We start from the raw sequence: 13,624 nt of genomic DNA, 5'->3' as shown, positions 1-13,624 counted from the left end.
TGTGGTGAGTTGACCAGTTCTAATTCTAACCACAGAAAAATCATATAACTTCCAGTTAACCCAGACAGAAATAGTAAATACTGCTTAAATACTAAGTGCTGTTCCTAAGCAGGGTTTTCCTAGGTAAATTTATAATAAATTGAGGGTTTTGGTGGACACTTATTTTTTATGAAAACTTCTAAAAAGTTAGCAAATTGAAAAAGGCTTATTTTTATGTTAATATACATTATTGTTAAACAGGACCAATCCTGAAATGTTTTATATGAACAAATCAACCTGATAGAATCTTATCATATTGAAACAAATTGCAAAGATGAAAGGACTTCCCCAAGAAATGAAGTGTGAGCGTGCCAAAACGTGAATGAGAGCACAAAATGACCATTTGGTTTCTATGGCAATAATCTATATTTGTAAACATTATGGTAAAAAAATGCCTGCACTAACCACCACAGCATTGCAATTATTCTTCAACCACAAAGTATATTCTAAACAACAACAACCAAAAAAAAAAAAAAACAAACACCACCTCACCACAACAAAACCCCAGCTAATGTGGATAGCTTAACGTGACCCTCAACTTTATGTATTCCATAATTTTGAGCAAAGTTTACTCAGTCTAAGCAGGAGGAATCTTCCTGAGGACTCTTCTTGTGGAAATTTCTGTGCAGAGTCTCCTTCCCACACTTTTACAGGCAGGGGAGCCAACCACAAATATTCAGAAGTCATGAGTCAGTCTCCAAAGAACTGTGATTTTTTTTTTTTTATAATAAATAATGAATTCTCATTTTCTGCTTGTTTAGAGCTATAATCACTTCTATTTTCGAGTTATTTGCTATGATTAGACCCACAAACATGGATACCTACACACACAGACACACATGCACGCTTTCTCTTTTAGAAAGTAGAGGCACACATAAGTGAATGATCTTGGGATCTGGAACTTTGGGGAAAAAAAAAAAAGAATCAAGTATCATAAGATCCTCGCTAAGATTAAGAGAATTAGCAAGACAGATTTTTTTTTTTTTCCCCCCCTCTTTCATATCATTCTCCTTAGGAGCTTTGAGGACTCTTTACAATGATGAAAGACCCATAAAAACCAAAGCATCTGGCAAGAATGCTCAATAATTCTCTTACCTCCTCATAGCTACAGCAGACTTTCCGTTGCCATCATATTCCCAACACTTGTCCCAGTGAGGAGACTGTGCAATGTAGTAACCTCTTTTCTCCCTAAAGATAACATCTCTAATACCGGTAAGGGGATAATGGACAGATTTAATAGCCACCATTCAACCAGCTCAGCTGTTTGTCTCCATTAAGGCCAGTCCATTCTCCTCTCTCCTTCGCATGGTTTCCAGAGAAAGTAAAAGACCTCGAGAATTCAAAGAAGTCAAAGAGGATCACAAATTCAAATGGCACGACCGTTTGGTTTTGCTTGCTCACACTGTGGAACAAGGCATTAGCTACTTTTAAATCAATACCAGGGCTCACACTAATCTCAGCTGAAGTAGGGCTGATGCCACAAGAGTGGGACAGGGAAGGATAAATCACCACAAGATTCACAGACCAGGGTGTGTTGCAGAAACTGATGAGAACCTAAAGGCAAGTGCAGGACTGCAGTGAGAAACATGGGAGATGGTGGCAATAGACCATCACTGCCATGCCCATGTGGAATTTGCACAGACAAATCCTCTCGAAGGAGGCAATTCCCACAATTTCAGTTCTGATTCAAGTTTACTGAGAGATTTTCCACTGAAGGTGTGTTTCTAGTTTTCTTAGATAACTTTTTTTGAAGAAAGCAATCACACACTTCCAAGTGGATGGGAAAGGATCCCAGAAGCATGCACTGCTGCTGCTAGTAGTTTCCTCTATCCTGAGTCCTAAGAAAAGACGAAAGATTATACAGTGTGTGGAAATCCCTACACCAAAAGTTCAGGGCTTCCAAGTATTCAGTGCCTAATCTCAGCCATCTTCTGGGCACTTTTTGGCCCTACTGCATTTCTGAACCAGTCTGGGCCCCTACACAGAAATTAAAACCAGGACCTTTCAGTCTTTCTAGGATCTTGCAGTGCTGACTTTATTCCTAAATAACTTTTAAATAGGCACATTTAAAACAGCCGGTCTCAAAATGACCAATTTTGCTGCACTAGGTTTGAAAGTGTCTGTTTTTTACGTTTTTACGTGCTTTTTAAGCGTGTGTACTATATAGCACTACCAGACAAGTGTTCCTGAGCAAAACAGATCAATCTGCAATGGTTCCAAGAGAAAAAAAATGAATATAAAAACCAGCATTACTTAAAAGCACATCAATGGTAAGTGCCAAAAAAAATTGTTAAGCAGTATGTTTGGTTTAAAGAAATATTACAATTCTTTTATTAATTTTTTTTAAACCATTTTACCTGCTTTATTATATTCAACTTATCTATCAATATCACTCACGAACATCGTGGTAAATTCTGTAACATACTTCTGCAAAAGCTATTTCTTTCCTCCACCGTGGCTGAGGTTGACAACCAGTATTTAACCCTTCTCATTTTTTCTAGGATTGGCATGAAAAATGACTGGTAAAAGAGTTTTACACACTTCCTGAAAGTCTGACAGTATTTTCAAATCTAAGCTTCCTGAAGTGCCTTCCTTGCTTCCCCAGACACCTCCAATATTTGTTTACCATAGCACCTATATTCAGGTGACACATTTGACCAACTGAACGGGGAGAAGTGAAGCAGCTCTACAGACAAAATCACCTGCAGTACAATACAGCGTACACTGATCTTAGACCTCTGCACAAGCAAGGACTAAACCCGAGATAAACCAAGGGTAGAAACCTCCCCATTCTGCAGCATTTGTGGACTTCAGTCAGGAACTAAATCAAAACTGAAAACCCTTTGTTTGTGCAATTAAACCAGACCAACGTGTAGGATGTACCCCCCCTTCTTCCTCACTGTGCACCATCCCCCACAACACACTCAAATAGCTTTGGGGGGGTTTTGGTTTTTATTTTTGATATAATGAACATTGGAGAAGCAGCTTCCTCGTACGTATAGCTGACAAAAGCTATTACATTCTCAAACAGGAAGATGAGTAAGTGAAGTAAGTGCAAACAGATGTCACTAATTTATTACAATGGATTTTGTTCTCTGACTTACCACGTACCTCTGAGTTTCCTCAGCCATCAGTGTATGGGAAGTACGTCCCAGAAGGTGTTGCTGCAGTACTGGCTCATCCCATAATTTCCATAATAGCAACAAACTAGTAAACGACACGTAATAACTTAACCCTACAGAAATCTCACATAAAAGTCGCCTTTTTTTTTTTCTTAAAACAGGCAAAAAGAGCTATCATTTTTACTGCATAGATACCAAAAAACAAAGTCAATATTTTTACAAGTGCTTTCTTTGTTATTATATGTATCTGCAAAATGTATGAGTTTCTCTTTATGGCAAGGATATGAATTAGACTCCCAAGATTATACAAAGTGCCCCCTCTACGGGACTTGTTACACAGCTGTGCGTAGTCGGAGTGTCTCATTTTGCTTTGTTGAACCAAAGTTTCGGAACTACTGCGCTGTTTTATTCATCAGGCTTTGACTCCTCCTCACTCGTGCAATGCAGCGTATTACCAGAGAAGTTCAGTTGTAAGAAAAGTTATACTCTTGAAAACATGCGACAAAATAATTGCAAATGTGTTGTAGGGTAACGTCCTAGTCCCTTTGTGGGGCGTCACTTGGAAGAGAAGCCAGATGTTACACACGAGGAGCCTCGGGAGCATGTTCAGGAGTACCAGAGCTACAGACTGTCCCACAGCCAGTCTGCTCACATTGCAGGAGAGCGACATACAGCAGGACAGCCACCCAGGTGGATGAGAGTACCGGCACCGCGCATCCTCCTCCCCATCCACCTCCCTCTCGCAGGCATTGAAAGGGTATTAAAGAAAACGGGATATCAAGCAGGCTGAGAAAGCGCAGGGGCCACGGGTTTACACGGGTCGGGCACGCAGCTGGCCGGCCCCCCTGCCTTCAGCGAGCCTGCTGCAGACCGCCGCCGCTCCGCCAAGCAAGCCCCGGCTGGGAGAGCGGGGCGGAGGGGAGGCGCCGGGCCGCCGCCGGGCCCCCGCCGCCTGCCCCGGGGTCCGCCAGCCCCTCCGGCGACAGGCGGGGGAAGGAGACGGAGGAGGGGAGCAAGGAGAGGGAAAAGACAAGGGGGGGGAATCCACGTTTCTGTATTTCTCTACAACAAAGACACTGAGAAAGCAGATGAAGTCCAGCGCAAACGACTCCGCCCTGCGAGGCTGCTGCGCTGACTTCTCCCCGCCCGGCTGCCCGCAGCCCCGGCCGGGCGCCCTCCTTTGTCCCCGCTGGCCGGCCGCCCCCGCCGCGCCGGGGGGCTCGGCCCCGGCCCCGGCCCCGGCCCCGCTCCGGCGCTGCCCGCCCCGCGGAGCCCGGCTTCAGAAGCCTCCCTCGGTCTCCTGCTCAGAAGCCCAGAGCGCCAGCCTCGCTGCCCCCTTCTCAGCTTATGAAAGCGAAAGTCTCGTTACTCCTGGACCCCGGAGGTTCTCCGCTCCGCTCATCGCCCAAATCGCACGATAAGCACGCTGCATACAAAGAGGGGGGGATTATTAGTTGGGGGTTTTTTTAGAGGGAGAGAAAGAAACTCACCACCGTCGTATTCTTCCTCTTCTTGCGCTTTTATGGTTACAAATCGCCCTAATAAAGCAGCAAGGATGAAAAAAGTTCTCGTTTGTACCCAGATTGCCATCATGCCTAGCTATTAGACATGTATCCTCCTGGGCAGCAAAACGTGCAGAAACGTACGGCTATTTTAGCACCATGAAGCCAGCTGGCGAGTCTCTCTGCCTTTCAGCATCAGTTCCAGGACAAAGTCTGCGAGCCCTTTTCTTCAGCACCAGCCCCGGCGCAGTCTGCAAACACTCCTTTCGGGGGATGCAGCTTTAAATAGGAAGAATGCTGCCTCCACTTCTCTTCCTGCCCCTTTTCAGCTCGTTCAGGCTCCTAATCATCCACTCCCTGCCAAGCAACAGTCTGATTGATGGTAAATAACCGAATCAGAGCCGCCTTCGCTCTTCCTTGAACTTTTCTCTTTACGAGTCCACTTGCAGGAGATTTTCCTGCTGCTGGGCAGTGCATGTGCTGTGTCCAGACCATTTATTAAGAAAGCAAAGCATAATTCCCTAAGAAGCTGTCAGGAAGAGAAAGCTCTGCTTTTAACACACCCAGCCCACGCTTCCTGGGAATGGAGGGTATAGCCCCAGTTGCAGCCGGCTCCCTTATTAGGAACTCGATCCCTTCCAGCCTGCCGAGAGGAGGATTTCCTCCTCTCCCTTGATAACTGTCCCCTGCCTTGCTGTGCTGCGTTATCAGACACGACTCCAGGCCCTTGAGAGGGGCCACAGAGCTACCGAGGCAGCTCGTTTCAGGAACCTGTCAATAACTGCCTTTCCCTCCCAAGGGGGGATGATCTTTCTCAAATGAATTCTTTTCTGAATACTCTTTCCTCAAATGCTTCGCATGCTCGATATTTACCATCCTACCAGTGGGGAAGACTATCACAACTCTCCGGAAGATGCTCGACACTTCTAACACCAGAATGACAACCCAAACTATCCCATTACCTGCTTTTCTCCGAGGCTCGCCACCTCTGTTCCCTGACAACTGGAAGCCTACCTAAGCCCCAGCCTAGTATTTAGCCCTTAACAATGCGCCTTAATTAGCATTCTAGCGTGAGCACTAAGTAAATCTCTCTTTTGTGGATCGCTTGCAACTGGGAGTAGGACGCTAGATTTTTTTCTTCCCACAGCGTTTATGGTCTGCAGAGCTCCATCGCTAACCCCCTCATTTGCTAAGAATGGGGTTGCCTATACCTGCTGCAGGGAAACGCAGATTCACCTGTTGGAAGGTTTTCTATCTTCAGCCATTTCCGCTTGAGAACAATCCCATTTGAAGTGGATGCAGCGCCAAGTAAACTTCTTCGCCTGGATTTGTGCAGGTTGGCAACGCTAGCCCACTCTGGTTATCACAGCATGATTTCGCACTTCAGTGCTGCAGCATCCTAAAGCCTGTGAAGTTTTCTTCTGTCTCTTCAAAAGAACAGCATGCCCAGAAGAGGAAAGGTAACCCAGAAAATGATACAGCACTGCAATGCTACATCATACCTACTCTAGTAGCAAAACCAGAGATAAAAAATATGCTGAAAGAGGGCAAAATCAAAATTCCCTGCTCTCTTGCACCAAGCAGTCTTGACACACCAGTCAAACCCATACAGGGTTTCACTGCAGGAGCTAATATCCCACAGTCCCTGTTGCTCAAGAGTGTAGCTAGGAGAAAGAATAGAAATATTGAAGCTGTGCAAGCCACTGCAATTTTATTTTGAAAAGCAATCATAAGTATTGGGAAGTGTCAGTTGAGAAAACTCAGAACTGGAAAAACAGAAGTTAACATTTGTTAACCTGCCTGGTCATAGGTGAAATTCTGTTTTGACAGGTTCGTGAGTACTTGCACTGGTTTGCTAGTCTCAGAAGTCATATGTTTTAGATGTCATACTTCAGCAGAGCCCCAGGAAATCTCCCTTGGAAAGCTGATGTTACACAATGCTCGCCAGAAACATCAGGTGCTTTAGATGATATATCTGGTTTAGAACCAGATCTGACCTTTGATTTTTTGAGCTACGAGAGAGCAGCAAACGAGAAAGCTTACAGCCATAACCCAGCACGCTGCCATCGGTAAATCATCACATGAAATTGCACAATGCAAAAATCACTAGATACATTAGAAAAGGAAAAACACACATTTTAAAAGCCACACTACACAAGGTTTCCCACAGTTGGAGGTAACCTGTCACTTACAGTATTAAGTACAGAAATATTAATATTAATAATTTAAGAGGAGAAAGGCTGAGAATATGGACAGTGTTTTGAAAAGTCTCCTGTGCTCCTTGATGAAAAACCATTACAACAGACATGTAGGTATTTCTGAACTATATGCTACTAACTGGAGGGGATTTATGTGAAGTTTCTTATAATAAAGCTGACAACTCACAGCTGAAAGTCCTTCATGCAGCCTGGGGAAAGCTACAGTGAAGCCACAGGGAATTCAGACTCCACCACAGAATCATAGAAATGGCCACACGCTGGTAAAATTTGCCTTTATAGTTGCTAACTTTGTCCTCAAAATTAGGTAACAAGTTCTCACGCTTATTTCCACAAGTCTTAAGTCTGCAACAGGTTGGTAAATTCCTAGGGTATGCACAGCAAGAATGAGCCTTACCATCATTCTCTCTTATAGCCTCTGAGAAAAACTCCAGAACAAGAACAGTATAGAATTATGGTGACTTCTCCCCCCCCAAATAGCTCACTGAGAGAAAGGCGGGGGGGGGGGGGGGGGGGGATCAGAAGGACCCCTTTTACCATTTCCAGTGGAACTTTTTTCTGAGGAAGACAGATTTTCAAAGATACTTTCTCCCATTTCAAGTCTAGTCTCTCCTTTGGAGACATTCCTACAGCAATATCCGAAATTTGCCCTTCAAATCTATTTCTGCCTTGGTCTCACCAACAAATTATGCCACATAACCCAAACAGATGAACAGAAGAGAATGGAAAAGGATGTAAATTGCTTAGCGAATCCATCCCCTTCTGCCTCCTTATAGATACTTCCTTTCACCACAGATGTGCATTTAAAGAGGTTTTCAATTTTATTACAAGCATTGTAACTAGTCATTAAGTCTATCATTTTTCATTTAAACAGATTCACTTCTAGGCCTAAGCTATTTGATAGCATCACGTTGGATATGAATGAGAGAAATTCTTTCATTTCAGAGCAACAGAGTTAACTAAGAGTAAGCAGAGTCAGACTAAGCAATTAAGAGTGGGCAGATAAATAATTCCAAGTATGCTCAGTGTCACCTCCCCCTCCTCCTCTCAATAGGGGAGAAACCAACGTTGCATAGAATAATACTGTATATTTATGCAGCAATTTCTCTCCAACCGTTTTTCACTTTTTCCATCGTCTTTAGGATTCTGTAAGAACAGAGGAATGTGGAATTTAGCAAACTAGCCTAAGGTCATACATTCAGTAGAAGTAAAGCCAGATACAGACTTTTTGGAGCTCATTTCTCTTCTGTGCCAAGGAAAACTTAGACAAAATGAAAATTCCTTGGGAGGAGAATCCAGGGCCCCGACTCCTGGAGCCGATTCCCTTCCAATGCACCTTCAATCTACTCATTGTTATATATGAAGCTTACATACTGTAACGAACCCGAATTTAGTAGACAGAGCCACTGCAGGAGTGGTAGGACTGAACAGTCTCCCCTTTCTCTAGTCCATCTCAGTAGAGCAACAGATCTGGAAACACAGGACACAAAAGCAGTCTCTTTCTACTACCAGGAGATTCTTTGAAACTGGGACAGTCTCAGCTTCCAATTTGTCACCAATTTCTGACTCCCAGGAGATGAAAAAGTGATACGACATGATCAAAAGATCACTTTCTAATGCTTCATGCCTCACACTAGAGCAACCAGATGCTTTCAAGTTTGAAGGATCTTTTTATCAAATGAAGGGAAATACAAAGCAAGAGTCAAATCTTTACACAAAAGCAGGGTGTGCTCCTTTACGATATGCTCTAAAAAGTCGTCATGAAATGACAGCTGTCCCCAAAGCTAGGACAATCCTAGAAATGGCAAGATACAGTACTCTGAATTAAAAAAAAGATAACTAAATACTCCCTAATATCCAGTCTGTTGATATCCAATCCTATGTTTTAGCCAATAAGTAGGGACCATATGTTATCTGACCTAAAAATCACATGTGAAGTTCAAAGTTACTCAAAATTCAAAGAGCATTTTGAGTGACAGGTGAAGCTAGGGAATACTATTAGGTAACTGTGAGGACTCAGAAATATATTAAAATATAATTCACAGGCTTACACCTTTCAAAATCTCCAAGTCGGGCCAGAAAAAAACAACCCAAAACAATTATTAGCTTAAGATGCTTCAGAGCATGCATACATATGAGTAATTAAAATTCCAATAGCCATGAGGGTCTCTCCTTAATAGAGTTTAATGACCTTTCACACTGCTACATAGAGCGTGACAGTGCTCCTGTTTTAAATTAATTTGTACAAAGCTGACAAAAAATGCCTTCATATAAATGACTAAGCTATCTGCTACAAATAAGATGCTAGACCAGTCTTTTAGCAGCAGTAGGAAATCAGTGGAATCATGGAAATTGATAAGCAGCTGTACCGGGATTCAAAAAGTATCTGTTCAAAAACGTGCAAGATTTTCAAAAGCAGTGCAGTTTCACCAAAGTGAGCTTAAGTGAATCTGAGAGTTGCTATCAAATAGTATGTAGGCAGTTAAATTCGTGGTAAGTGCTGTTTGAAATTTCCACCTTGTATAAGTTCCTCAATCACACACTTAGCTTAAAAAAAAAAAATAGGCAGCAAAGAAACATACCACATTTTTAACTCACAAGAATACAGCCCACATAAAATCTTTTACTTCTTAGAATTAACCATTAAAATGAACATGACTGAAATAATATGAGAGAAAAATAGTTCTTTTCCTTCAAAGTGTGCTCACTTTGCACTTTTAAGACCCTTTACCGCATAAGGTATGAGTTTTCTTGTTTTATACAGGTCTTCCACATAGTAGAAGGACAGAAAATTCTGTTATTTAAAACAAGAAAATGTAATAGGAAACTACAGAAGTTGGCAAGAATATAAACAGAGGAACATGATACTACTTTTAAATCAGATCTTTAAATGGAGTAGATTCCAAACTGTATCACCTCAAAATCCTACTCTTCCTGATGAGAAATCCACCAAAAAACTGGTGTCAGCTAGAAATTTAAGCAGTGCTACATCGGTAGTGTTACTGCCCACTCACAGGAGAATTTTCCCATCAACTTTTGGGTGGGAAGGTTTAATAAATGAATGTAAGTCCTTATGGAGAAGAGGGAGGAAGTACATCTTTCTTGGATACATTCAAACTTTGTAATGTTGTTTCAGTTAGTTCTAATAGGGGGAAGTAGGATGATACTACGCTTTTAAACTGCTAGTGTGGGGTCTTGGATTATGTCAGTCACCGTAAATCTGCTTTTGCTATGGGCGATTCCAAACCCAATAAGCTCGGTAAGGTTATTAGCACTGGCAGCCTTTCCTTCAGAATGCCTCAGTTAAATTAAACTCAACATTAGTCTAAGCAAAAAAATCAAGAATAATTAGGGAAAGTCTTGCATGAAGTTCTTCTGTAAATTATACTTATTCTTTACCTAGAACAGGAAGAACAGCATCGTTATTTCATTGTTTATTACAAGTTCATTGTCAAGCTAGTTTTCATCCACCTGAGAACTTAATCAGTTTAAGTGAGAATATAAAAGGGTCACAGCAAGATACCCACTTAAGTGGCAAGGGCAAACGCTAATCTGGAATTCAAACAGGCCCCAACTGATGACAGGCCTCCCCTCCTTTTTTTTAAAAAGAATATTGAATTCATTTACCTTGGGTCCCTAAGATAGTCTACTTTGTACTTTTTCATTGACTGAAGGTCCATGCAAAAGTAGAGTTAAAGTCCCAACCAACAAGCAGATTCACATCTCCAATCATTTTTCTGACCCAGGGAACCAGTAAAATCAGTGGGACTGTAAACACGGAATGTGGCTGAAAGTTCATTTCCAACCCTCACTTCTTTTAGGAATAGGCTTGTTATAAGCTGTGTTGAGGCTCAGGATTACCACCTCAAAGCTTTATCCACAGTTTTAAAAGAATACTACAGTGTTTGTTTTATACTCATTTCACTGACATTTGTTTATTTAAAAATCTGTGTCTAAGACCATGTAGAACTATTTAATCTTATTTTCACAGATATCGGACCACTGAACTGTGCTTCAGTATGCTCAGTGCAGCCCCAGGCACAAAATGAGCCCTTTGGTAACTTGTCATCATGTCCTAATATAATGTTATCATGTCTTTAAGAAGCAAAATACTGTATCTGTCATTTAGAGTTTAAATTGTGTTAACTAAGGGAAAGATTAAAATCTTATGTATTTATTTTATCCATCACTGGCCAATTTTTTTTTTTTTTTTTTTAAAAGCATTCATCTTCAGCCTTATAGTTAGTTCTGTGGAATATCCAAAGCTGACAGAGTCATTTACTTGAGACAGGCCTGGGGAATAGAGCATTTAAGTCTGTAGCAAAATTCTTATCAATCATAACAGGAGTAAGGAGTTCAGGATGCAGTCTTACATACCGCATTGCTCCCAAGCTACATCTTATTTCCTAGCAAAATTAAAATGCTGAAAGAAAACCTGTACACACTGTGTGCCAGTTAACAGAGTTGGCCACAGATTTGACTTGAGAATGGCTAAAGCAGCAGCAGCACGCCAGGAGGGACGTTGGAATCACCAGGCTACTCACAGTAAATGTACGTTAAAATTAATCGTAGAGGAAAAAACATACATAATGTTCCAAGGAAAGCTAGTTACTGATCAAGCTCTACAGGCTAAGTCGCCAAATAAGATAAACCCCAAGGTAACCAAACGAACTGGAATTTGCCTGTTAGCTTAAACATGAGACTTTTTCAGCTGTTGCTCTGGGCCTCGCCTGCTGGCTGCCGGGGAGCTATGGGGAGCCAGCCTGGGTGGGCTGCAGAAGGGAGTATCTTGAGCAGATGAGGCACTGTGCAAGCCAAAAGCGGAGATGGGTCCAAGGAGAATTTCCCTTCTCGGGAGGGAAAGGGCCACTGAACTAAAGAATTCCCCCCCTGCCAAAACCATATTTGTTACTACATCCATGTGAAACGAAGTGCCTGTGACTTTACACACACTATAAAGTAGGGCTGAAGGGATCCATTTACACAGGATATTGTTCCCCATGTAAGAAAACCTTAGCAGATGTTTAGTGAATGTTTGATACAATGTCATACATTAAATTTATATTTGCCAGAAAATCTCCATTTTTAATCGTACTGGATTTATCCTGGATAGTCAAAGAGCATTTGATTTTACTTACCTTGTAAAACTGGGAAAGGCCTCAGCTCTAATGACAAAAGGAACTTAGCTTGCTCAGACCATCTTACTGGAATTGCTCAACTTTTTGTAAGGTAATCTTCTTAAAATATGTTATTTAATATCTTTAATTAATATTTTGTAAGAACAACAAAGAAGAAACGGGTTCAATAATTTTGGGGCAGGTATCCTCAACACCACATCAAAGTAGTAGACACCATGATGAAACGTTGGCCCTGTTGAAGTTAGCAGCAGTAGTTCAGCTACTGAATTCATGTTTTCCCTTGGGACGGATGTTGCCACCCCTTTGTAACAATCTCTTCATCCCGCTGTTTGATTAACTAAGAAATTTAAACATAAACAGGCATCCCTACTTGGAGTGTTGAACATAACACCCTTCTGATAAGTGCTAGTGGCAGCAGCAGTAGTAGTCCCATCCAATCTGCTGTTTCTAAAATAAATACACAATGGTTCAAACCCTCAGCACAAGCACACATTTATACTACCTTGGTGTCCCTGGTCATCTTTTACTATACCACTCTGTCCCTCTTAAGCACTAAAAAGAATGAGAATGTAGAATCGTGTAATTTTTTTGAGGTGAGGAACAAAAGCAGACCAATAAATAAAAGAAAACCTCAACAGTACACCAGCAGCCCTAGCAAGCCAAGTCATGGCTCCTTCAGCTACTTGTAGGCCTTTCTCTTGCACGTGCATCTTGGTTTCTTTTGTACGAAGTGTGGTCCTTCTCTGCACGCGCAGAATCTGGAGCACTTCCACTGACGCACCAGACCAGCAGCACAGGGCCAGAGCAACAAACGGTGATGGGCAGCTTGCACTTGCCCCACCATGAGAGGTCTAAAAGAAAAACTTAGATAAGCACCTGCCAGGAATAATGTGGATAGGGTTTATCCTGCTTTAAAGGATGGGAATAGTCTAGATGATCTTTTTAGATTCTTTCCAGCATTATTTTTCTTCCAGCGGGAAATTGTGATTTACATACTGACTATATGCTCTCTCAAAAGTGAGTCCTCTTCTGGAAAATAGGATCCACATCTATCAGATAATAAGGTCTGATAAAAGGAAAACCAGGGAATGAATAAAACCCAATTTGAAAGCATTTTTAAAAAATCATGAAAAAGGAAAGACTTGTCATATTTTTAGTATTTTCCATGTTGACATGGACTTTCCATTTCTCTTTCTTGGAAGCAGCAAGGAAAAAAATGTGTCAACATTGACCAAATTATGGATGATTAATAGAAGAAAGGAGAAGAGCAACAACAGCAGAAGGAAGTACTAGAGAAAGAGGAGCAAGAAAGCAATCGGCATTTGTGTCAGTCAAGGATATAAGACTTGAATTTATGCATTAAACTTGCACAAAGCTAAAACAAGAAAAATTTTGCCTGAGCGAGCTATAACTCGAGCACTGTGGGTGTCAGTGTCACTATTGGAACTATAAGCCCAGGACAACATTAGATAAATGTCAGTACAGTTGCCTGGTTACTTATGCTAGATTCAAATACAGAATGCAAAACAGATTTATTAAGGAGAAAGGTTCATTCTGCCTCCTTTACTTTTCCATTTCCTTTCCATGCTGTCTTCTTTCCAATATTT

At 41.7% G+C, this 13,624-nt stretch overlaps 1 protein-coding gene across 1 annotated transcript in view; it reads right to left on the bottom strand.

Annotated features, from left to right (window-relative positions):
• COL5A2 (collagen type V alpha 2 chain) overlaps positions 1-5,177 on the bottom strand; it is a 115,395-nt gene extending 110,218 nt beyond the window's left edge. Inside the window, exon 1 of the mRNA XM_072874642.1 lies at positions 4,652-5,177. Coding sequence (XP_072730743.1) covers positions 4,652-4,754 — 103 coding nt within the window. The 5' untranslated portion in view covers positions 4,755-5,177. The remainder of the gene's footprint in view (positions 1-4,651) is intronic.
• Between the last annotated feature and the right edge of the window lie 8,447 nt (positions 5,178-13,624).

The sequence above is a fragment of the Ciconia boyciana genome, chromosome 10, assembly GCF_034638445.1.
Source record: "Ciconia boyciana chromosome 10, ASM3463844v1, whole genome shotgun sequence".
NCBI lineage: Eukaryota > Metazoa > Chordata > Aves > Ciconiiformes > Ciconiidae > Ciconia > Ciconia boyciana.
The sequence above is the reverse complement of the archived record's forward strand: the minus strand, read 5'-3'. Positions and strand labels throughout refer to the sequence as shown.